The 26,709-nt window shown below is 37.3% G+C and overlaps 1 protein-coding gene across 1 annotated transcript in view; it reads left to right on the top strand.

Annotated features, from left to right (window-relative positions):
* The window catches only part of PTPRZ1 (protein tyrosine phosphatase receptor type Z1), a gene marked incomplete at both ends in the record, with an annotated part of 132,298 nt that overhangs the window by 83,234 nt on the left and 22,355 nt on the right, over positions 1-26,709 (top strand). The window contains 5 exons of the mRNA XM_079539577.1: positions 2,392-2,576; positions 3,338-3,464; positions 9,865-9,908; positions 12,701-16,262; positions 19,882-20,026. Coding sequence (XP_079395703.1) covers positions 2,392-2,576; positions 3,338-3,464; positions 9,865-9,908; positions 12,701-16,262; positions 19,882-20,026 — 4,063 coding nt within the window. The remainder of the gene's footprint in view (positions 1-2,391; positions 2,577-3,337; positions 3,465-9,864; positions 9,909-12,700; positions 16,263-19,881; positions 20,027-26,709) is intronic.

The raw sequence follows: 26,709 nt of genomic DNA on the forward strand, positions 1-26,709 counted from the left end.
TTATATATTTTATATATATATTAAAATATATAAAATATAAATAAATAAATAAAATAAACAAGAAATTATGGTATACATAATGCTCAGAATTAAGAAGGGATTCATTTTTGCTGTCTAATGATTTCCTTGTGCCCTCTGGTGGATATGAACTGGGAGGACAAGTTTCAGTAATGGAATGAGATGCATACAACTTCATTCATTTTATTTTTTTATTTTTAGTTTGCTCTTTGCTTACTCCAATTAGGAGTGTTCAATGTAATGAATAAAAATGATATGCCAAATAAGTAGGGCAGTAGATTCAGAGCCTGGTAAGCTGTACAATTCAAACTGAATTCCACAGACCAACACTTCCTCTTATTAACGCACACAAAAATCGCACATGTTCCATTACATCAAACCAGAATTTGCAGAACTTCCCACCTGCATACAGGCTGGCAGAATTTTCTGTTTCAAAATTCTGAGTATTGAATGCCCTCTAGTGTTCGAGTGGTAAATTGCCAAATTAATGGAGTATCTTCAAATTGTGATACTGTCAGGCAAAAGGCGTTGTAGTATCATGACGTTTGCTTCCTTTATGGGAATTCCAAAGAATCTACAACTCTTGCTTTCCTTAATTAGCTGGATAACTTTCCCTGCTTTTTACTAGATACTCGCAGTTTGATTTAAACGTGTTCTCAGATTCTAGAAATGTTTCCTGCTTTATTACAAATAGGGAATGACCATTTAATTACTTGTGCAAAAGTCCAGTTAAAACTTTGCAATATCCTCACAGACATTTTCATGTGTAATATTTAATTAAATGATATATTTCATGTATTCTCATCAATAATTTTGACTTGCTTAATAGACAAAATATAGCAATAGAGATAAGGTAATAAATGAAAAAGTAGATTGAATAATATTCCTTTTCAGTCCGTATAAAAGCAAATAGAAAAGGAAATTCAGTATGGGTGTGCCCAAGTATAGGAAATACCAAAAAACTAGGACAGAGGCAGAATTCTAGTCTCAGTATTTCAATCACAGTCCTTAGCATCTGCAGTTTCAAACATGTAAGAGGAGGGATTTATAACAGTAAATGTTAGGGACCCCTGGCTTTCATTCCACTATACCAGCTCATATCTGGCTGCTGTGATCTCTTTGCAGTTGGGAACCAAAAATTAGAGAAGACTTTTGACATTCATCAGTTCTATGTGTGACATTAACAGAGATGACGAAAGCAAGGAAGGAAAATGATCTCAGCCTGAATGATTCAGCTGTACATTGTTTTGGTTTATATTTTCCTGTATCTGTCAGTCATTTTTCAGTGACCTTAAGATAAATACTTTGCATTTTCTGCTGGTGCAATTTTTTCACAGAGGTTACCTTGACATTGTATATTACTTTCAAGCTACACACAGGTACCTGCGTGATTTAAATACCAAATGACAAAGTCTCAGCACATTTCTGGCACACTGGTAATCAGTACATCTCGATATATCTAGAGATGTATCAGAAGATTCAGCTTATTTGAATAAGATGAAAAATGTGATACTGGGGGAAAACTGGAAGACATGCAAAAATAGCTGCCTGGCCAGAGTTTGTCTGGAGTGTGAGGTCCAGGCTTACCAAGAGGTGTGCATGAGTGAACTTGGAACTGCAACAAGCTGGGATATCCAGGCCAATGCTTAGAACATGATGATAGGAGCAGGCTGGCAATGTCTGGAAAGCATTCTCATTTTGCCAAGCTCAAAGTGCCTCATACCTCTTCTTCTGCACTTCTTTCAACCTCCCTCTTGGAAGTCAGTTCTACCTAAGCTAAATGAAGGCAAAGGAGGTTCTGGTTGGAAGGTGGTGTGAAAGGGCAAGAGATGAGAAGGAGACTCAGACCTGTTGGTCTAGATTGCATCCACAGACTCTTTTGGTGCCTCTTACTGGACTTCTTCAGTGGCTGTTTAGATGGTGAAATGTAGTCAAATGAAATAGCTACCAGCTAATCTTATGCATTCTTATCCCTCCATGTTTGTCTTTCATCTCTTCTACTAAAAGGTTCAGAATTCAAGTATGATACATTTACCTTCAATCTTCAGAAAGAATCTTGTACATATTCCAATCTGTTGTAGCTGTTGGGAGAGTGCGCAGCCCTTCTAAAGCTACTAGAAACTGAACACAAGTCTTTCTCAAAATACGATATTAAAAAAAGGGGGAAAGAGGTCTCAAATTAACTTGCTTTTGCTTAACTAGTGTCAGGACTCTGTATCTTTTGATAGTGCATGCCATCTCAGATATTTTAATAGAAAACTAAAAATGAGGCCCATTAAAACATTTAATGATTTTGATGGGAAGTGGATCAAGACCTTTGGAGTAATTTCTACCATTTAATAAATATCATGTTCTTTATTGTCCTTCTTTCAGTTTGCAGCTCAGAACCTGAAAATGTCCAATCTGATCCAAAGAATTATACCAGTCTTCTGGTTACATGGGAAAGACCTCGGGTTGTGTATGATACCATGATTGAGAAGTTTGCTGTCTTTTATCAACAGTTGGATGGAGAAGACCAGACTAAGCATGAGTTTCTGACAGATGGGTATCAGGACTTGGTAACTGTGAACTCTTCAAGTTTCATTGAGAGCGGTGATGACAAAGCAGCCATTAATTATTCTAAGGGTTTAGGTAGCTGGGAGCTAATTTAATAAAAAAATTTGCCTGCAGCTTACAAAAGCTGTGCTTGTCTCTTTGGCTCTGAAGCTACAGAGACAATTAAAAATAGGAAAAAAAAAAAAAAAAGAAAAGCCTCTTTTGGCCACAGGCAAAGAAATTTCTTGGAGTTCTGTTCTGATTTGCCTATAGTTTTCCCAAAAGTATATGACCATGTCAAGCTCATTGCTCCTTAGCCATAAACCCCTTAGTCAATTAACAGTGATCTGTACTTCATTGCTCACTGGTCTGCAAAGAATTACGTACGCTAGCAGCTAATTAGATTCGGTACAGTCGTACCACTATAAGTATTAAGTTACTGATTTACTGCTTCATGGTATTTCACTAATGTGATCTGTTCTCATTTCCCTCTTCAAATATTCATAAGCTTATCAGTGGTAATGTTACCTAAAATGATTATCTAAACTAGTATTCATCATTAAACAGGTGTGCACTTTGGTATTCTGCATTTAAAAGTTCACCATTTTTTAAAGTTGCCTGAGAAGTATTTTTTGACAGTAAAATGTGAAGAGTGTATGTTAGAGTCATAGGACAGAAGGACCTTTGTGATTCATATGAACAATGTGTTATGAAAAAATGTTAACATTTCCAAATATTTGATACATATTTGCAAGTAAATGATTAAACATGTTTTTTCTTTTAGGGAGCTATTCTAAATAATCTGCTGCCCAATACAAGTTATGTTCTTCAGATAGTTGCTGTTTGCTCTAATGGTCTGCACGGAAAATACAGTGACCAAGTCATTGTTGATATGCCTTTAGAGGACCAAGGTAAGTGTTCTTCTGAGCCGAGCGGTCACTTTTAACCAAAAACTTTTATTTAGAGAAGTAGTTTATTTGCAAACCAGTAAAATGTGTGACTGTCCAAATATGCTAAAATGAAATTTCAAAATCTCTGCAGTTAACCTTCAGCTTGTTCTTTGCTACTGATATTTTATCATGATATAATTCTCCATTCCTTGTAAACATTACCTACAAAAGTTTGCATGTTAATGTTTTTAACTAAAAATATTTTGAAGAGCGCCTACCTCATTTCAAATCTCACAAGTGTATCTTTTAGGAATATAACATAGGGAAATAAAACCATGTTTGGTATTATTTCCCTATGGTTCAAGCATCCTCCTGACTCCCCAAATTAATCACCTACATTACCAAAGTGTTAAGGAAACAAGAGATGCAAACCCGATGTATGACTTACAGACCTGTATCAATTTGTTTTCAAATTGGATTACTTATGTTTACTTGGAGTTTGATTTCAAAGCACTTACGGTGATGGAATTCCCTTGCTTCTTAATGTTGCCTCGCAAGAAAATCAAAAGGCCTAATAACCAAATCTCACTGATTGCACAGCCAGATTCACCTCTTCTGCCTGCTGGTAAATACAAAATAATGTGACATTGTAGCATGGAGCTTGACATTGTCCTTAATAATTCTTTACGCTCTGTGGAAGTTTTAGCATAAAACCCTGTTCTTATCCAAGTTAGTGAAAGCTGTGTATTGAATTAGGCACCCTGTAGTTAATCATAGGAACAAATCACAACCTTTCTGATTGTGCAGCAAAACACTTGTTCTTTTTTTCTTTTTTTTCTTTTTTCTTTTTTTTTTTTTTACTCTGGGGACTCAGATTGTGGTTGTTTATTTGTGGATTGTGTATGTCCAATTTTACATGTGGTTAAATCAGTTTAGCTACAGCAAGGTCCTTAGCAGTACTGTGGTATACTTGGGAAACAGGTTAGTTTCTCATCTCAAGGGAACCACATTCCTTTGTAGCAAGAAGGAAGACGGTTCTTGATGATCTCTCCTGCATCAGTTGAGAATTAGTAGTGCTAAAAGGCATAAAATAGCATATTATCTGAAGGAGGGGGAGGCAGATTCACATATAGTACATACGATCTTTCAGTAAACATTTTCTGTGCCTCTCAAACACATATTTTTGCAGTCTTATGCTAATACTTACGAGAATTTCCATATTTAGTTTTTCCAAGTCCACAACAAAGTTCTGACATTTCACTTTTCTGTTTGTCTTTCATCTCCCTCTTAGTCCCTATATCACTCCATTTCCTTTCCAAAATTTGCTTACTTTGTGTTTGAAAAGTTTTTGAGATGAAATTTCATTCACACATCTCCACATCCATGGAGTGAAAAATAAACAGCTCAGTGTTGCTATTATTAAACAAGAGCAAGGCCAACAAATGCAGTTAGCCCAGTGCTGCTGTCACAGTTTCTGAAGCTCAGAAAATAGCAAAAATAAAATAATTTATTTTAAAAAACAAAAACCAAGAACATTAAACTACTACTGCTGCATCCCTACTGTCAGATCTGGTTGCATACCACCATGCTATGTGCCGTGACTTCCATGGGAAGGAAAGGTGGAAGCAGGGGCAGGCAGGGGATGGAACACAGCCCAGCCCAGCCCAGCACACCTGGCCTGCAGGCAGAGCTGCCAGGACCAAACCCAGGGATAGGCTGCTGTGTGTCTGGTGGCCTGCAGTGAGCACTGTCACTGTGCTGTGCTTCTGCTGAGGGCAGCAGTGGGTTTGCATTCATGTCAGGAGAAGAAGAAGAAAAGACAAAATACGATGCAAGAATAACAAGGAGAAATAATAATATACAGGTGTACCTGTGTGCAGTGTCAGCACGTTAACGTAACTGTGGAAATGGTATTTTTGTGCTTTCTTCCAATTAAGCATTTAAGTACATCTCCTTAATGTGGAAACGAAGCAAATTAACTTCTGTAAGTATATTCTGATCCCAAGTTTTCTTTTTTTCAAAAAACAAGGCATTGTGAAAAGGAGAGTTAAGCATATTGCATATCAAAATATGTAAACTATATCAAAAGTATGTAAACTATGAACACCTTTTTTTTCGAATTTCAGACAGCTCTGAAAATCTGTAGTGGTTTTGGGTCTGCTTGAGGTGTTTCCTTTAGTTTGTCAAGAGCTTCGAAATGGAGAGAGATTATTTCAGGTCAAATGAATTCTTTCAAGGATATTTCGATTTGTAACAAAAAAAAAGGAGAGGTTTAACATTAAAAATGAATTATCTCTGTGTTTCAGAAAAGCTGTTTCTTTGTGATGCTTCCTATCTGACACTGACAGAAAGTTGTCAAAGTGCTTTGTGTTTAGTTTGACACTTTTGTAGTGGTATATCTGAAAATATTGGATGAAGAAAGTTCAGGAAAGACTCCTTCCATATAATTAGTGTGATTGGTGGAAGTGTACATTGCTCTACAAATTAATTTTATAAGAATTGTCTTAGCTCTGGATATAATTTCTTTTTCTTTTTTTTTAAGGCAAAAAACTTCCATTCCTTTCTAATATTGTTTCTTTACGTACTTATTTTTACTAATTATTTACATCTGAATTAACCACTGCAAATTTTGCAAATATTTTCATATTAAATATTGCAATATGAAACAACAGAGATATGAAAATATAAATATCTAATGAGAAAGATTTGTTCAGAGCTACTTGATGATTACAACTATAACATCAAATTGGTTTTGTGATCTGCTTTATAGATCTTGAGGCAAAAGGGGATTTCTTGGAGCTCCTGCTTGTGAATTTATGAAAGAAAAGTTATCTTCACCATGAAGACGTGAAATAAAATTGACTCACATAAAACATAAACTAAAAGTTTCGTATTCAAGACTTACTCTGAGTAAGCCACTTTAATTAAGATGAAATTCACTGCAGTCACCTCCAGACTAATTAATCTTCACGTTAAAAATTAAAATGGGACATGAGAGCCCTTTTTCTGGGAAGAATTCAGCCCTCGGGGAGTGGTCACTCTTAAAGAGGGAATTTTCTGTACCCTGTACAACCAAAATCTGCTGTTCAGAAAACTCAGGACCATTATCTTAGCCATTTTTATTTGACATGATGGAAGGGGAAGGCGTTTCTCATGCTTTGTCCCCAACCTGCGTGGTCCTCAACCAAGGTGTAAAACTCCAGGCCATAATTTCTGTCCCCCATGCTGATATCTGAAATCATTCTGCTTTGTGGAAGCCTCAGGATCTCACCACACAGGTGATCATATTTGAGACTTCTGCATTTGGATTTTTTTACCTGAACTGTTCAGAGCAGCAGCATTTCAGCTTGTGGTGCAGTGTGCATGCACATGTGATTTTTTTCCAATTAGTTTCCAATTAGTGACAGTTGGTGAGTGCTCTCCCTGACACAGCTACCCAACATCCACTGAAAATGGAGTGTATCGGTAGGTAGTGTGTTAGTTGACTTTGATGAAAGCCCAGCTTTCATTTACCAGTTTTTCATTCGGTATTAGAACTGGATTTTCATTATCTGAGTGTGCTTTGACTCTCTAGATAATGTCTCTAGGGTTCTGAAAGTTCTGCAGTAGTTTGTTGTGTCATTAATATCAGTGGTACTTACATGCTTTTACTGACACAGGGCATGAAAATAAGAATATATCTCTCTTTTCACCTTCCTGTGTAGAGACACTGGTTGGTTTTTGTAAAAAATTATTTTGGGATATGGCTCTCAAATGCAGATCATAATGTCAGTGGTGATTTGTGAGGGTCTAACTATGCTATTTTGTTGTAACTTGTCATTGTGAGTAATTTTTGTTCTAAAAAAGCACTAAGCATATCACAGATGTTTCACTTAGGGGATGCTTTTTTCTAATTTTATTTTTAATTAATTTTTATTTTTTAATTTTACAATATGAACGTAGACATCTGAAAACTGGTTCAAACAAAAGAAAAAGGCTTTACTTTTTTTTTCTTCCAGTGACATTTATTGCATAAGATAGTACAGAACTGAAAAGAATTTATGAGGGTACCTGTTATTTTTACAGCTGCAGATCAGATTGCTTTAAAAGATTTTTTAAAGATTTGCGTTGAATTTAAGTGTAGGGAATTTCCCTTTTTTGTCTTTGTTTTGTCCTTTCTTCATCTGTCATTAAAATGCACTATTATGTGAAAAGATAACTTCAAAACTTTCTAACTAATGGTTTAACTATTTAAAATGTAAGCTCTAGAATAAGCAAAATGTGGTTCCAGAAGAAATAAACAAGCTTGTTTATCAACCTACTTCAATGGGTTGTTTTTTGGTGGGTGGTTCTTCTGATAAGTAAGTGGCTGTTAGCACTTTGTATAAAATGCTGTCAAATAAAAATCACAGCAACGGAGTTAACAGAACTTCTATAAGTGTGTGTCTCTAAGGCTTTTGACAAATATGTTTTTGTAACCAACCCAAATTAAACTGTCTTGGTAAAATGGCTGACTTTTTGTTTATTTATCTGTAACTGTATGTGTGTGTGTGTGTATAAATACCTCTCCATTAGAGGCAAGAGTGCGAAACTTGAGTTTCTTGCTGCTGGAATGAGGAGGCATGTAGCTTATTGTATAATATAGCATAATCAACAAGTTTTATTTTTCTCGTGAAGTCTGATTAAAGATCACCTCAAGACAAGTGACTACAGAATGAATAGATAGCATTTTTCTGTATTATTTTTCTTTACAGAGAAGTTTTTTGAGTGCGTAATATACGGTGCGGGTCTAAATTAATGTCTTATGATGTTTGATTTCTGTCATTGAGAAGCCAGGGAATATCATTATCTCCTCCTCCACCCCTTCCTCCCCTCCCCCCCCCTCCTCTCCCCTCCCTGTCCCGGAGCCTCCTAGGCTTCCAGGAGTCAGAGGTAAGATCATTTTTCTCTATCTCATTAATAAAAGATTATTTCATTACCAATTACCAAGTGCTTGGTAATTTATAAAACTTACTTAAAAAAGAACAATTTCTGAAACTTTTTCTGCAGGTTCAGTCAAAATGTTTCTACAGATTAGAATCTATAGAAAAAAACTGAGCATGTTAGTGTGATAAATTTTACCTAATTGTGTGTTGCATATAATACATGTCTCAAAGTTTTGGAAACATAGATGTGGACAGAATACAAATTAAGAACCCGCCTGACTTCGCAGAAATGAAAAGTGTGGAAATGACCTCTTTATACTAATGTATGGAGACAGCTACATTTGGGAATCATTGACGAGATGCAGACATACAGTTCTATAGGATCTTATTGTTAGAATCACTTACCAGGATAAGAGACTGGCATTTTCACAGTGCAAACTAACTTCAGAATACATGCTGGCACTGGTAAATAGGCAGGGCTTGACAGCATTGCTTAGGGCAAAGCCTTAGGAAGATCCAGAAAGGGAAAGTGCTTTTCTTTGGCTGAAGAGAGCAATGAAATGAGTTAGCACTGTGGAAGGGTGTAAGATATCATCACTTGAGGCCATGCCAATTCCTACCAGAGATTTGAAGGTTTCTCACTACCTGCTTTGAAGCCTCTCTTGCTGACTGCTATCACAACCACAATACTCTATTGGTCAAAAAGACAGTGAGAAAGAAGATGATAGACTACCTCTAAATTTCAGAGAGAAAGATTTTCACATGACTTCTTGCTTCTGCTACAGTTGCTATTTTAAAAATAATTTTTTTTAATAAAAAAAAATGAGGAAGACCTTAAAAGTTTTAGTAGAGTACTCAATATCTTCTTATTATCCCCAGCTTTGTGGGACATGATAGAACTAGGTTCTGGTCTGTTCACTGAAGCAAGTGGAGAGTGAGGTTGAAGAAGACCTTAAGCACTGGCAGCTAGAATGTGTGCGTCTCTTTGGCCTTCCCTGACAAAAATGGGTGCCAGCCTACTGCATGCTGACTGTGATGGCATGACTTGCACTAGCACCTAACTTTAAGCATGGGTGCACAAATGAGGAATTTTCTGTATGAAAATTATAGAACAGATCATTTTACAAAAGTATGTTTGAAAGTTGCAGAGTGAAACTCCGTGATTCCCAGACTTACTTTTACTGTTTACTGTTTCTTCTGCATTAAACTTCTTGTATAAGACAGTATTCTCATAAACTTCGATGTGGTTCTGTAGTGCAGATCCAACATGTGGTGGAATATCAAATTAGCACCAGTCAAAACTGTTGCAGCAGAAAGTCTTCTGTCTAGATGAGTGCTGATATCCTTAAAGCTAGCACTCTCTCCAGTTAGTTGGCCACTTTTCCAAACACAACCCTATAAAACACTTTAGACTGAGTCACAATAAATGTATTAATTAATCAACTGAATCCTTGCAGAATTAATAATTCTGTGAATTGAAAATGTTTGGTGATACGGTTTGTATTTTTGTTTTATAGAGACTGACCTCATTCCTGAACTGAATGAAACTGAAGATTATGAGGTATAGCATTAATTTATTTTTGAAAGAGTATTTCAAAGTGATACACAGATTTCAACAAAATAAAATTGATATTCTGTAAGAATTTTCAGGTCTATGAATGTGTTGTCAGCATTTATACATACATGCATATGTATGCACGTACAACCTTCATTTTCAGCTCTATTTTTCCCTACGTAACTCTAGAGATACCTCCCTACCTACACAGTTATCTGGAGCTCAAGATGCATGGAGAATTGAGGGAAATTACAGTATATGCAGAAATATTTTTGAAAATAGCACATCAAATTACACTTACATCTGAGTGAATTCAATAACAAAACTATGAATTTAAGAGAATCAAAGTGATCGTGTAGTATTAAGCTTTTTAGAATTATTTAAAGAGAAATCTGTCTTGGTCTTACATATAGCAGGTAAATCTTACTGTGTGATAAACTGAAGTTTGGGAGGAAGGCAATTGTCCTTTAAAATAAGATTTGTGCATGTCTGCTGTTGATTGAGGTTAACAGCTACCATTTCAAATCATGGAATTCCAAAATTTTGAATGCTCAGTTACCCTTGCATTTCAATTCAAGTTAGAGATTAAAACTTACGATATAACCCTATTTCACACCATTTGGGATGTTTTTATGATATCTTCTGCAGGATTTAAATTTTATTTCTGTATTTGTTAACTTGATTTCTCACGTCCCAGCAAGAAGAGAGATGAAAATATCACAGTGAAACATAACTCAGATCAATACAGATTTTACAACATGGACATTTCCTTCAGTAAGATCTACACTGACATCAAGTAATGCCTCAGAAAAAAAAATTACTGTTTCTGTCTCTGACCACAGTATTTTCACTGTGTGGCATGTCCTTGTTAGTTCAATGAAGAAATAGCTTGTTCTTAACTTTCTGTTTACCCTCCCTTCTGTTTGTGAAAGCTGACTAGCCAATAATACAGTTATTTTTCTATTTTGATGTAAGTTACATATTCAGGTTATTATATTGCCTCTGGTAAGACAGTAGCTGAGTGCTAGTGCATGTCAACTTAGTGAATAACCAAGATAATTTAAAAGTGCAGGCATTGCCCTTCAGAAGACAGGTTTTCACAAACGAGGGGCTGTTCAGTCCTACCTTGGTTTGAGGAAAGAGAGTCTAGGTGCATTTGTCCCTACATTTTAGCTATGTACCCCCTGAAATGAAGTCCATATATGAAAGTCATGTCTGAGGTCCCCTGTATGGTGAGTGTAATAGATGTTCCTGAAAGAAAGGGACTTCTGTGTGAAGCACAGCTGTAGTCTGGTGATTAAGGCCTTCACTCTGGTAGGATTGGATAAAAGTTAAAGATTATTATTAAATGTGTATCCTAGTTAATAATTTGTTCAGTCACACTTTTTTTGGGGCACCTTCCCTCCAAGACGGTTGACTTTGCATTCATCTCTCTACAGTGCCTTACTCACATCCGTGCAGAGGTCATCAATTCAGCCTAAACTGCAGTAGAAACTAGTATTACCTCTACTACTAGCACAACATCAAGCTGTGTCTTCAAAAGAATAACAGTTTAAACAGTATTTGGAGAGGACCACTTTGCATGATCTGTTAGTGATATGCCTTTAAACTAAAAGAGGGAACATTTACTATAGTTAAAAGAATAAATAAGGTGATGAGGAACCGGAACAGGTTGACCAGAGAAGCTGTGGATGCACCATCCCTAGAGGCATTCATGGGCAGGTTGAATGGGGCTCTGGGCAGACTGATCTGGTGAATGGCAACCCTGTCCACAGACAAGGGCTTGGGACTAGATAATCTTCAAATTCCTTTCCAGCTCAAGCCATTCTGTGATTCAGTTTCCATTTTGAGAGAGGCTTTGTCCTGCTGGCATCTATTAGGCATATGTGTGCCTATAAAATCAAGTCTCTTCAGCAGCTGAGGTACTCCTCAATCTACTTTGCAGTCATGCCCCTTGTGCAGAGCTGTGCTGCAGTTGGCAGAGTTGGGCATGGCACAAAGCTGGTGGCATCTATGTACTTGGTCAAAATACCACCTCTCATGAGCAATTTCCATGATTCCACACTACTTTCCTGGATTTGGCTCAAGGAAGTTTGGGGATAGGGACATTATGTTTAGACATACACATATTTATTTTATTTATCAATTTATCTATCTATTTATCTATTTATTAGATCTGGCCTTAAAAGTCAAAACCCTAATTTAGACTTTTTACAAGTTATCATTTGTGTTCAGCAAAGGAAGGTCAGTAACAGGGACTTGGTGGTATCACTCACAACACTTTTGATGCTGTTGTACGATGATCTTTTACACCCTGAAAACGTATCATCTAGGAAAAAATGTTGATTCATCAAATTTAAACACAGGCCATATTCTGTTACTATATTCTGTTACTAGCAGTTTAATCAATATCAGAATACTAGTGCAACTCTCTAAAATATTCTGGTCGTAAAGTTATTTTTCTTTGACGTGTAGTGCAAATTGCATTTTATTAGAAAGATGTAGACCTTTATGAATAATAAATACTGCGAGTGGTTTTTCTCATACATTTAAGAAGCTATTGAGCACAGACTTTTTGTTCGTTTGTTTGTCTTGCAAATAGGCAGTATTTGCAAGTGAAGAGGATACTTGTTCTCGTAACTAAAAATTTTGTCAACAGAATTCTCAAAGGTGTCCGTTGTTTTGTCCCTTTTGTTTTTATGAAGCCAGATAAATATGTTATTGCCGTTTTGGATTTCATTTGTGTGTGGTGTCTACAAACACTGTTAATTGTCTTCGGCTGTGATATTTTTTCAAAGGATGAAGCTGATGAAAAAGAAACAGAGATGGATGAAGAAACTGCAGTGATTCCTAGCACTGACAGTGCAATAAAACAAATAAAGAGGAAAGATTTCCGAGTGACTACATCAAGCTACAGTCAAGATAACATGGGGACAAAATCTAATGAAGCTAAAATAAATAGATACTTAACAAGAGAAGAATTGCCTGGTAAGGATGATGCTTTCAAAGCAGTTTATTATCCTACTTCTCCATCTGTCAGTGAAACTTCTGAAGAAGATACTTTTTTGGAATCCCAAACGATTACTGAAACTCCTCCTCAATTCATTGACTCCACCAAAGGCGTAGAAGAAGAATACATATACCTTTCTTCAGGCACTGAACCAACCAGGATAACCACTACAGGCCATAGTGGTGAAGATTTCTCATTGTCTCCTTTTAAATCTGATCAGGAATCTGATGACTTTTGGAGTTCAGTTCTCACCACTTCTTCAGCACATCCAGTTACAGAGGAGACCTCCCAAGAAGACATCCTTCCTTCAGGAAGCCCGGATATAAGCATGCATGATGTCCTTTACCAAGGCTCTGTTAAATATGTTTCAGAAGGTGCATCACCCCCAAGCTCTGATGAGCCTCCAAAGCATATGTCTTCCACTGATGGGAATGTGTGGTTTCGTAACGCTACAGAGCTGACAACTCAGTCTGTTGGTACATCGGATAGCAGTCATTTGTATCAGACCAGTTACTCTGAGGCTTACGTAGAGGGATCAAAGCCAGCTACAGTGCCCTATTCCGGCAGCCCAGTGGTTTCACAGGACACGTCAGATGCGGATTTAGAATTGCCACATTATTCTACCTTTGCTTTCTCCTCTGCTGAATTATCACCTCACTCTCTCTCTTCAAGCTCTGGAGAATATGGTTCTGCTTCTGCTGCCAGTGAGGTACTCTCTCAGACAACTCAACCAATCTATAATGGTGAGATACCTCTTCAACCTTCCTACAGTAGTGAAGTGTTTCCTCTAGTCACCCCTTTATTGTTTGACTCTCAGATGCTCGACACTACCCCTGCTACATCAGATAGTGATGTGACCTTGCATGCTACACCTGTATTTCCCAGTGTTGATGTGTCATTTGAACCCACCCTGTCTTCCTATGATGATGTACCTTTGCTTACATTTTCCTCTGCTTCCTCCAGTAGTAAAATGTTTCACCGTCTGTACACAGTTTCTCAAATGTTTCCACAAAGTGCTACTCCAGCTGTTGCAAGTGATAAGGTGTCCCTGCATGCTTCTTTGACGTTGGCAGAGGGTGATACATTAATACAGCCAAGCCTTGCTCAATATGCTGATGTGGTGTCACATCAGACCACTCGCGCTGCTTCAGAGACACTGATATTTGGTCATAATAGAACTCACATATTTTCTGAAGTCGAACCATCCAGCAGTGATTTAAATGTGCATGTACTATCTACAATGTCTGAACATCCTTATGCTTTGTCTAGTAATGCGGGCTCCCTCCAAAGCTTTACTGTTTCTTATGACTCTGCAGAATTTGTGCATGGTTCTGTTGACGTATTTCATCAGGATCCTTTATTTAGCAGCTATAACAATGTACTGGTGCATAAACCTTCCTCTGTAACATCACAAGCTGATACTTGGCTGCAGCCTACACGCTCTCTATCTAGTGATGTGGATTGGTCTGAAGCATACTCTGGTAGTGAGTCCCTTTTGCCTGACACAGACACTTTGACCGTAAATAATGCTTCTTCCTCTGATTCTGTAGATGAAATTACATATGAATCATCTGGTTTTAGTGATGTTAATAAGGTGCTTCAAAAAGGTGGTGTTGTATATGGAGATGAGAAAGAACTGCAAATTTCTTCTTCTTTAAGAGAAATGGCTTCCAGTGCTGAAAGTAAAGTGATACCTGAACTTTCTACATCTGTTTCTAATAATGATGTAATTAAGCAGACCACGTCTCTGCAAGAAAGCCTACTTCCTGTTTCTAGCACAAAGGGAATCCTTCCAGTCTCTCTTGCTTTTCCCACTGCTAAGGTATTTGATTATGATATTAGTAAACTTACAGAAAATCGCCTTTCCGTTCAGCCTTTGCATGTTGCATCTCCAGCCTCTGATGATACTTTGCTTAGACCTATGCTTAGTGCAATCTCAGAACAAGCTGTCTCTGCCCCTGCTTATAGTAAAACGTTATCCTCAACTCAGCCGTACTTTTATGAGGCCTCAGCTGCATTAAATAATGACGCATTACTGCAGTCCTCCTTCCAGTCTTCTGGTGATGGCACTCTGCTTAACACAGCTGCAGTTGTGCCGAGTGATCCAATATTGGCTGAAAGCTCCAGGGTTTATAAAGATAGTTCTGCATTTGACCAAATATTGCATCAAATGGCACCAGGTTCTGCTACAAATGAAACTATGCTGCCTTCTGCATCTCTACCTTCCATTGCCGATATGTTGTCAAACGCTTTTAGTAAGCCCACAGCGTCACTTCAAGGTTTACCTGTTTCTTATGCAAGTGAGGAGTATGTTTCATCCAGCTTGTTTAACAGTGAAGACGTTCAGCAGGCTATGCCTTCATTGTACAGTAGCGATGTTTCGTTCCAGCTGACCAGTTTAGAAAATGCAAATACCTTTCCCCCCCAAGCAGCAGATGCAGTAACAACTCCCTTCCTAACAGCTGATGCATTACCTCATGTAGCTACTCCTCCAGACAGCCATACCTCTGCAAGTGTTTTTGAACGAAGTGAGACTGCCAGTGTCTCTTCAAGTTCTCCATTTGGTTTTGATCCTGTGCAAATGCCAGCAGTGGTTTCTGATTCTGATGTGTCCATTCGTCACACCTTTCCTTTACCAAGTGCACATATTTCTGTCACAGCTGTTCCTCCCAAAAGTAAGAGCCCTGTAACTTTGAGTAGGTTACTGGTTCCTTCTAGAGAATCCTCTGGGTTGTCTCCTAGTGTCATGACCAGTACCGATTTGTGGCCTTCTGTAGTTGAGGATGACTACGATGAGTATGACGATGGCTTCCCCATAAGTAACTGTATCTCATGCTCTTCCCATAGAGAAGATGAGGATATGGTAGTAGAGGAGCAAAATGCAGAGGTAAACAATAACAACCTAATTATAAGCTCACATTCTGGGAAACCTGAAGAAGAAGAGAGAATTTCGACTGCTGCATCAGACAGGCAGATAAACTATGCCACGGACAGACATAATTATACATCTGTACCATCTCTGACAGCAAGTGTGATACCTGAGAAGCACAGCGACCCGACATTTTTGGAGAACCATATTCAAACTGCTAGTGTCCCATTGCAAAACACATCAGAGTCTAAGTCTTGGGCTGTTTTTACAAGTGATGAAGAAAGTGGTTCTGGCCAAGGTACCTCAGATAGCCTTAATGATAATGAAACATCAACAGATTTCAGTTTTCCTGACCTTAATGAGAGAGACACTGAAGGGGCAGTTGAAGCAGGTAACTCAGAATTAACTCCTGGATCATCACAGTCATCAGCCTCATCTGTATCTAGCGATCACTCATCAGTATTCAACACCTCTGAGGCAGGTTAGTTATGGATGAGTCTAATGCATACCATGGAAAGCTGTGAGGGGTTCTTTTGTGCTGTAGACAATGAGGTTTATATGTATATAACAAAAGGAGAAGAGGGCCAGTGGGGGTGATTAAGGAGGCCTTGGGGAGCAGGGGTACATACTGAGCAGGTTGCCTTGTGAATGCCACTTCTGTCTACTTCAAACTGCACCTGAAAATCTTCAGTAGGAAGATTTGTGCTCTGCTTTTGGATAGATGTGTACCATCAGCTGAAGTTGCGTGGTACGCAGTCTAAGACCAGAATTTGTTTCAATGTTAATGGTTTAATTTGAGTTTTAAAGGTATAAGAGAGATGTAAGTTCTTTGTACAAAGGCGTTACCAGAGGAAACTATACCAGTGCAAACATACCTCTGAGATTCTGTTTTATAATTATGGCAGCACATTTCCTCCTTATGTTTTATTTTGTATTTTCTAAGGTGTATTGAGCAAGGAAGAAGATGCTTCAGCTTGATTCTGATTCATCTTAGTTTGCATAAACATTCATCTTCATTCTTATTGTTTATGCCGTCTTCAAATTTCAGTAAGACGCAGAGTTTTTTTATGCTAGTTTTGCTTATTTGCAGTATATCAGAGCTGGGTTCTCCTGTACTTGTTCATGTATATATTTTTTTTTCTTAACTATTCCTCTTAAAGTCAGTGAGAGATTTTGTGATTCCAAAGATGAGGTCAGAAGGCGAAACTGCACCTTGCATAGATAAGAACCAGATAAATATTTATATTGCCTTTGTATTTAAAAATGTGTTGTGGAAACTTAAACTGTTCAGACAAGAAATTTGAATTTCTTCATGTTAGCATATTGGAAACCGAAAAGTAAAATCAGAAAAAACAACTGTGGCTTGGGAAAAAAACTGACGAGGTGAATTTGTATTTTAAAAAGTAAATTGAAATTAAACAGTCACAGCATCTGTAGAGGGCAGTATCATCCAACTAAATCTGTTTTGAATAGATCTAGACAGCATGTGAAATTTTAGGCTGTGTCCTACGAATACAGAGCGAAATGAAATGAAGTTGTATTGCTCGCGAGCTACAGAGTGCTAATATGAAAAGGTGCCAAATCAACACTATGTCATAGGATCTGATAGAATGTGAAAAATGGAAAACGAAACAAAACAAAAAATAGAAAATGTATTGAAATAAAATAGAAGACATGCCAAAATTGTAATTAGTCCTAACAAATTAGGCACTCTAAAACTGAAACAAAAAGTGAGTTAGTTCAGTTGGTTAGTGGTTACCTCATGGTTTAAACTGCAAAATGTATTTCTTGAAAAATCAGAAAAAAAGGAAAGGAATATGTCAAAACTCATATGAATTATGTAAATGAATGTTGCCTTTAAAGATTAATAGTTTGCATAAGTGTCATTTAGTTAACAATGAGCTTCAACTGTTACTTCATAAAAGTACTTCAAAGGGATTATACGTGTCTAGAGTAGCACTACAACAGATAAATTTTATCTTCTAAATATTATTGAAATACATTATATAGGATCACTTCATGTATATTATTTCTTCCAATAAATTACACCAAATACTGTGATTTAAAAACTGGAAATTAAAATGCGAGCATGTCTAGCGTGGTCTTCTGTAAATCAAAACTATCCTTGCTTAACTGGAATACCAAAAAAAAAAAAAACAAAACAAAACAAAAAAAAAACCTAAGAAGTTGCATATTACTGTGAATTCATCAAAAATTAATGAAATGTCTTCTTACTTTGACTATTCCAGAAAAAAAATGTCATTTAAACTTTACCCACTCGTTATTACAGTTGTCAATGCATATTCTGAATGAGGACTTTCTCCTTAAGACCTCTATGGCTACCTAAACCTTTCATCCTCAGTTGAAAAATCATAAAAGAAACAAATATAAATAATAATGACAATGATCTAAGCATGCCAATTGTTAGGGAGTAGGAAATCTGCTGTAGGTGAGACTCCCTGTTCAGCTGCCATCATTGGAGCGATGGCCAAGCAGGCAAGAAGCTCCATTACAGGGATCTACTGCTCTTCTTCATAGGAGAACAGGACTTGGTCATGCAGTGTGAAGGAGCCCTGTTATCACAAAGATGAGTCTGGGTCTTACCCTGTGAATTACTCCAAATGCGTATGCCTCAAAGGGACCGTATTCTGATCTCTCATACAGATTTATAGTTTCCTCTTGAATCAGTATTGATTTTAGTCTACTTGCAAGAAGCTTGGGGACAAATTTTCAGAAGCCTTTCTTTTTCCTGCAATCACCTTGCACACGGAGATACAGGATTGAAAAAGCAGTGAGTGATTTGGGTGTTTGAGCACTCTGAACTAAAACCAAGAAGATATCTGCAAGATCAGGACCTAGACATCTTTTTCCAGAAAGCCCAAAAACTAAAGAAAATGAAAGCAGATACATGCCTGGAAGCCTATGCTACATGATCATGTCTGTTTTTTTATATTGTATTTAGGTCCTATGCTTTTTTGTCAATATTTTTTCAGATCCAGCAATATTCCCTGCTCCCTTTTGTCTGAAAACTGTTATGTGGAGTTGGTCTTGAAACCCCACTGAAGTACACCTGATTTTAGACAGCAATATCCTGTCCCATTCAGAGCATTAATTGTATTAAGACAATTCACAAAAGCAGAAGACATGTAGTTATCTTAGAAAATCTAGGGATTAATTCTAAAAAGTGTGGAAGTGGTTATTTCTGTATTTTGACTCACATATAATGGTCACAGATCACAGTCAGCTGCACAGATTTAAAAGAAGCAGTTGTTTTCTGTTGAAGTCTATGTTTTCAAGCATTTTCTTTCAGAGGGATGAAAGTAAAGTCTGCAGGATTGGTCTCTTCTGCCATTATGTATGCTTCTTTTAATAAGCTTATAAAATATATCAGTTTAATCTTCATACAGATTCCTGTGCCCAAATATTTTAATCACCCAGTATTACAAGGCTGACAGTTATGTGAAATCTAGATAATACCTAAATTACAATTTGATTCCGAGTAAAGATGGAGGTAGGGAATTTAATTCTGGCTCCATTATAGTTGGAGAAGGGAGTGCTGCAATTGAATTTAAAGGAAACTAGATTTTCTACAAGGCAAGTTACCAAATGGACAGCATATTAAACTACAGAAGATGCAATAAATAACCATACTGAGATTTTCTGTTGTAAAAAAAAAAAATAAATAAATCACAATTATTAGTCAAGGAGAAGTGATTTTCATTACGTGAGTGACAGTTTAGCATCAGTGTGCTTTACACATTCCAGTATTATAAATTCAGATCCCTTAAATCATTTGACTTTCAGCTAATAAACAGATGAAAATAAAAATCTTTCTTCTCCTATATTTTAACAACAACCTGCTGTTCTTACAAAGAAGTCTCCACTGCTGGAAGGCTGAATCACAAAAGCTTGAATACTTTGCTTTACCCTCTGTCTGCTTATTTTCTGTAAGCTGGTTTGCAAATGTATACATTTTCTGCAGTGCATAGTGAAAAAGAGAGGTAAGTGGTATTAAGTAGGCTCGTTATAAGACACCTTCACTTGTGCTGTGTGTTTGTCAGTATTTAAACATGGACTGTTTCAATTTTCTCTGACTGCAGAGGCAAGTAATAGTAGCCATGAGTCTCGTATCGGTCTAGCTGAGAGTCTGGAATCAGAGAAGAAGACAGTTATACCACTTGTGGTCGTATCCGCCCTGACTTTTATCTGTCTAGTGATTCTTGTGGGTATTCTCATATACTGGAGGTAAGTTGTTGCTTCCTTGGTTTTTTGTTTGTTTGTTTGTTTGTTTCCCAGTGCCAAAGAACACTGATTTGAAAAATGTGATTGACATTATTGAGCTGCTTTATAGGAGAGACTGGATCTTATCTCTCACTGTGTCTTTGTTTTGCTCCCAGAGCTGCAGTAGCGTAAAGCAGTAGGCTGTTTTTTTTCCAAAATGCACATCTACAATGAATTTTGGTTGCAGTGCTGAAACATGAGAAATACCTTATATCCATACTGAGAGAATTTAGTAAAAACTACTTTTGTTTACTAACTCTGGAAGCCAAGTAAATTAACAGAACACTGGGAAGAACGGGAGGAAGAAATAATAAATAATTATAAAATAAATATAATAATAAAATAAATAGCATGGAATGGGTTTGTTTCCTATTTTCCCAATCATGTAACTATTAAAAAATAAATAAATAAATAAATAAATACAGTTGTTATCAATTTAAGACAAAAATCTATGATCATCAACAGGACTGTATAAATAAGCAATTCATAAAGGACTGTAGGAATGGGCTGTAGCTGACATGGAATATGAGATAGAAATTAGGTTTTCTGTCAATATTTTAAGATCACTTCCTGAGTAGATCTCATGTTTAGTGACTAAAAATTGCTCTGCTTTGTGATCCTGCCTGTCTTAGAATGAGAGTTTTTGCCCCCCAGCCTTTGAAACCATTCAACAGGTGATGAAGCAGATGGGTTTTGTGCATGCATGCATGCTCAGGTTCCCTCACGGGAATGTTTTCTGTGACTTGATAAGAAAATAAGAAAAAAAGTCAGGCTAAATATAGGTGGTAGACAAGAGTCCTGAAGATGCAACCACTGAGGGCAAAAGACTGAGCCTATTCTGTGAAATAAGGTGGTCCAGGGACTCTTCTACTGTCTTGAGGCATGGCACAGATTGCTTCCGTACAGCCAAAGGCTCTTCCCTCACAGGGGAGAAACAAGGCGAGTGCATTCAGATCCCTTGCCAGGGACAGTTTCTGGGTCTAATCCCAGAGTGTGTCAGGTGTTGTATGCAGTAACGCAGGTTGGTCTAAGCTATCAGCCTACCAGGAATCCTGTTAGCAATGAGGCGGTGTTCAAGTCTTCAGCTTTTCTTCACTGGATGCAGACGAAGCCATGGAGTCTTTCTAGGGACAAGTCTTCTTAGGCTCTCACAGACTTCCAAAATCCACACAGCCCTTACCTTCCTGAGAGTGAGAATTGCCAAGGAAGAGACATAGTGGACTGAAAGAGGTGAGTGTTAAGTTGCACATCACCCTGCCATAGAAACTCTTTCTCTTTTATGATTGCAGAGGCCTGATCCCATCATTGCTTGTGTACATAAGCAAGCAGCAAGGAGCAAAGCCTTGCTCCTGGAAGACTTCCAGAGCCTGTTCCTTCTTTTTCTTTCATCTGTACAGTCTTGCTTAACCTAAAATGTGTAACCGTGGCAAAGAACCAGGAAACAGGAACCAGATCCCAGGGTGCCTTTGTCAGCTCTTGACTAGTGTAACTATTAGGCTGTGGCGTGAGGGTCTGGCTCACTGACTTTGCTTCCCGATTCCTCACTGGTTTATATCAACACAAGACAGAATATATCCCATCCCTCAGCAGATGAAGCTTAAGAAATTGAGTTCAGGCTTCCTTCATTCCAGGCAAGCATCCTTATAAGTCAGCCAGTCTTTGGCATGATAAAACACTGAAAAGCATTGAATTTGCAGAAAGATTTCTTCCGCTTTTCAAATAAGTAGTTAATTGCTGGAAGAACTGCACACATTTCCTGATTTATATATAGTTGGATAATTATATTCTCCATCACAGGATTTCTAGCTAGCCACTTTCATATTGAGAGCCTTTTCCTGTCTTTCATGTTACACAACATGAACATTCATATTCATCTTCCAAAGAGTTTCATCTTTGAGCCTAAATAGTCTTTCAAATCTCTTCTATTTTCCAAAGAACACTACACATTTTAAGACCCAGATTGTGTAGTGCAGTTTTAGTAATCCTACACATGTTACAAGCTTGTTTTTGTCAAATAACATCATGTTCATTTTGCATTTTTTTTCTGGGAATGAACAATTCTGTAACATAGGTCTTTCAAAATAAAACAAAAATCCCGTTAGCAGTAATATCTTCTTGAAGTTGAATTTAATCTTTTCTGTATTTCTTGTGTACTACAAAATAAAATATGAAGCTCTTTTTTTGTTAATCCTTGAGAAAATTTTCTTGGGCTTTATGATAACACCAGTAACATAGTTCTTATTTCAGCAAAATGAATCACAAGCTGTATGTATTGTAGGTAGGACTTTATAGGCCTCTTTCAAAGGCTCTCACCTTGTTTTAAAGACTGTGAAAAATAATTATGAACTTCTTAATGATTTGAAACTTCGTGAAAAATGATGAACTACATTGCTATATGGCTATAAGTATTTCCGTGGCTAAGTTTAGCTGATTTTGAAATAATTGTTGTAAGTTGACAGGTTTTCTTTTCTATAGTGCGTATCTACCTCTTTTTCCTTTGGTGAGCCAATTACTTTCACTCATTAAAGTTAATTAAAATGTTAGATTTACAAGATGATATTCTACATCCTTTTGGCAAGAGTATTCAAAAAAAAAAAAAAAAATTGCATGGGTACATCTTAGCTGGGTATTTGATGGAAAAATGCCACCTCCTGATTTGAATGTACAATAGCTGTAACCTTTTTAAAAATATATATTATTTCAAAACCAAATAGCTACCAAAAGCCTCAAATTCCAGCTTTTCAAGGTTAAAAAAAAAAAAAGGCAAAATTATTTTGTTCTTCACTCAAGTGCCTGGTATCAGAAAAATAATTCTCTACCATCTGTTGTTTGGGTTTAGTTGGTTTTTTGGTATAGGATTGGTTGGTTGTGGGTTTTTTTACATGAAATTGTTAATCATCACTCGAGGAAATTCCCCAATCTCTTCCCTATCTCGTTAGGCATAATTTCAATCTTTTTGTGATAAAAAACTAATTTCTCCCACAGGAATAAAAACTTTTAATGATAATGCTGTCTAAAGAATTTTCAGTAGGAACGTGCACCGTTTTGAATTATTGTAGTCTTGTGCATCAAGCATTTATAATTTGATGCAAATACACTTTCCTTAGATTTTTTTTAGAATGATTAAGATTACAGTGGAATACATGAGGAGATTCTTTTGCCTATGCAATGGTTTTGCCTGCTTGACAGATTGTTTTTACAGCTCTAGAGATAATTTTCTATCCAAGCACGGAATCTATCCATTCTTCTTGGTATCTGATTGAGTCCTTGTACACTATGCAGCAGGGATATTTGAATCTCCGTTCCCTGTTCTTCTCATTTCTGGGTAGCTTCATCATTCCCATTTTCTTGAATTAACCTTATGTATTTAGGTGACTGAAATTGAAAGTTCCTCCGTGCTGACATACTGGAAATTGTTTATGCATATGTGTAATCTTTTGAAATAGTTCATTGGATTGGTCAGTGCAAATGAACCTAGTGAAATGATTTATGGGAAGAAATGTAAAACAATTTGTGCGAATCAGTTTTTATAATGGTTAACGTAAGAAGAGCTTGGCAAACAGTAAAATGGTAATAGCTGTCAGTGTGAACTGCACCATTCAGTATTGTTTTTTGAACAAATACATATGAATCTCAGTAAGATACTGGCTCTGGTAATGTGAACAGCAAATTCCTAATGCAGTTCCAGTTACATTTCGAGGTCCAGAGATACTGCATATTAGCTCCCAGAAGCTGCATGACAGCAGTGCTTCAGAAATTGCCAGCCTAGTAACAGGCAAATCCCTGAGCAATCATTTAACTTTCCTCTGTCACCCTGTATCTCTGAAATGCAGCTTTCAGAGAATGTTCATTTTCCTATCCATGATTTGAACCTGTATCTTGAATCCTGTGTTTGTTTTGTGGAAAAAGAGCTGAGAATCCTCTGTAAGAATTATTAAACTTGCACATGAAGAAACAAATTAAAAACAGATTTTATCTTGCTATGTTCACATTCATTCAACCATGAAAGAGAACTGCTCAACTGCATAACAGCAAACCATAAAAAAAAAGAACTAATATGATTTTAAAATTAAAATTTCAACTGACAAGCATTTAAAAGACAAATTGGAATCATTTAAAAATTGAATCACTGGATTCTCTAAGTTCTATTTAAATATCCTTTGAATCCATCAGATCTTCAGATGATCAAAACCATTTCAAAATAAGTTCTAGTAAGTATTTGAGAATAACCAATGGCAGATGCCCTGTGAGCACAGGAGACCCTAAAGAGACCCTCTGCAGTCTGAGGTGTAGTATTCTCCCAAGCAGTTCACACTGAAGTGTTCACTCAGATATAGTATCCTTCACATTGTATCAAATTGCTGCTGCTTCCTGGGTTCCTGTACAGATTGAGACACTCTAATTAAATCAGTGCTTTTTCACTATATGATATAAAAAGCGTGTGTTCAAAGAAGCGCAGTGTCTAAATTACAAATTACAGTTTTAGGTTGAAGATCTAAATGCTTTGACGAAAGGTGTAAATTAAATACTCAGGTTAACATTGAGTGATGGGACCTTTGTCTGGAAATTTGAAATAGTCATCACTTTTTACATTAACAACAAGTGATAATTAACGAGTCATGGTTATTAACATTAGGTTTAGTCATAAAGGCTTTCACTGCCGATGCCAAAGCAGATGGAATGCCTATTTATGACTCTTATTACAGGTTAAGTCAACCGCTATGAATTTGTCTCCCAAACGTGCTAAGGGTTTAATTTATTTTCAGCCACAATTAACTTGCTAAAGATTGAAGATACAGTGGTTCAGTTAGGAATAGAGAATATATAGCATATTATGACGACATTCATAATAATCTCTAATCACTGCTTTTTATATGAAAACCATTATACCAATTAAATTCTTTTTAGTTCAATCTTCACAGGCAAAGAGATGACAAATTTCTGCAGTGCTATTCTGTAAGCTTTATGTATGATCACTGTTCATAAGCCCCAGGCATTAGAGGGAGGACATTTTTTTGTTCTTGTCCTTTAAAGTTGAGGTGGTTGGCACATTTGGTTGTTTTTTAATAAATGCAGCACATCATCCTTCTCAGTGCATAGTAGACAGGACTAGACTTTCCAAAACTGCTTAATAAAGTACTTTGATATTCACCTATCTCTTGGTCATTTTGCACACAGTTCTGAAACTCTTGAGTGTTCTGTTAGCACTGGGAGCCTTTCTCAGGTCAGCAGCCACAAGCTGCATAATGCAAATGTTAGGACCTCCTTAATACATCTTGAGTATCACAGAATCATAGAATCATGAAACAGCTTGTATTGGAAGGGACTATAAAGACCATTGAACACCAACTCCACTGCCAAGATCAAGATTGCCAACCATTAGATCAGGCTGTACGGGGCACCATCAAGCCTGGCCTTGAGCATCTCCAGGGATGGGACATCCACAGCTTCTCTGGGCAGCTGCGCCAGGGCCTCACCATCCTCTGAGTAAGAAATTTCTTCCTAACATCTGACCAAAATCTTCTCCCATTTAGTTTAAAGCCATTCCCCCTTGTCCCATCATTTTCAATCCATATCGAGTTGGTCTTCCTCCTGTTCATAACTCCCTTTAAGTTCTGGAAGGCCACAATGAGGCCTCCTCAGAACTTTCTCTTCTTCAGGCTGAACAACTCCTTCAGCCCTCTGATCATCTTCATGTCCTCCTCTGGATGCACTCTAACAGCTCCATGCTGTTCTCATGCTGGGGCCCCCAGGCTTGGACACAGTACTCCAGAAGAGGTCTCATGAGGGCAGAGTAGAGGGGGACAATCACCTCCCTCTCCCTGCTGGTCTCCCCTCTTCGGATACAATCCAGTATACCATTGGCCTTCTGGGCTGCAAGCAAACACTGCTGGCTGTGTGCAGCTTTTTGTCCGCCAGAACCCCCAAGTCCTTCCCCACAGGAGTTCTTCTCTCAATCTGTACACATATCTGGGATTGCTCTGACCTGAGTGCAACACCCTGCATTTGACAATGTTGAACCTCATTATGTTCTTGTGGACCCACTTTTCAAACTTGTCCAGGTCGTTTACATGGTATCCCTTCCTCCTGTAGTTTATCTGCCCCATTTTCTTGATGTGCATCAAGAATTACCATTTTTAAGTAATGCTAAGTACACAATGGATAGTATTCCCCCAGGTGTATTGCGGAATATCAAAAGCCCTTCTGAGACCATCACAAATGTGCCTTTAGAAGGTTCTAGTTAGACTCCAAATTTGCAATATGTATCACGAGAACTATGTTGCATGCCACAACTTTGTTTTTTATGTAGCTCTCTGCTTCCTCTTGTGTTTTAAGAGAATTTGTATTGTACATGAATACAGAAAATTCCCAGTACGTTCCATGAGTATGTGCATGTTTCCCAGATGCTTCATTGAAATAAGTCTATCAAAGTCTTCATGAACCACATAATCACTGTTTCTCAAAGGAGCCTCAATACCTCTTTATGACTTTAACAATTATATGAAGGGGTTTATCAGTGTGGTGGTATTTATTTACAGGAGCAGTAAAGAATTAGAAGTTAAAGTGAGTACAGAAAATAGCAAAAGGTCATGCAACAGCTTGAGCCAACACTTTTCAAGAAGCAGAATCTTATAAGTGCAAAATGA

This window comes from Tetrao urogallus (genome assembly GCF_951394365.1).
Source record: "Tetrao urogallus genome assembly, chromosome: 1".
Lineage (NCBI taxonomy): Eukaryota > Metazoa > Chordata > Aves > Galliformes > Phasianidae > Tetrao > Tetrao urogallus.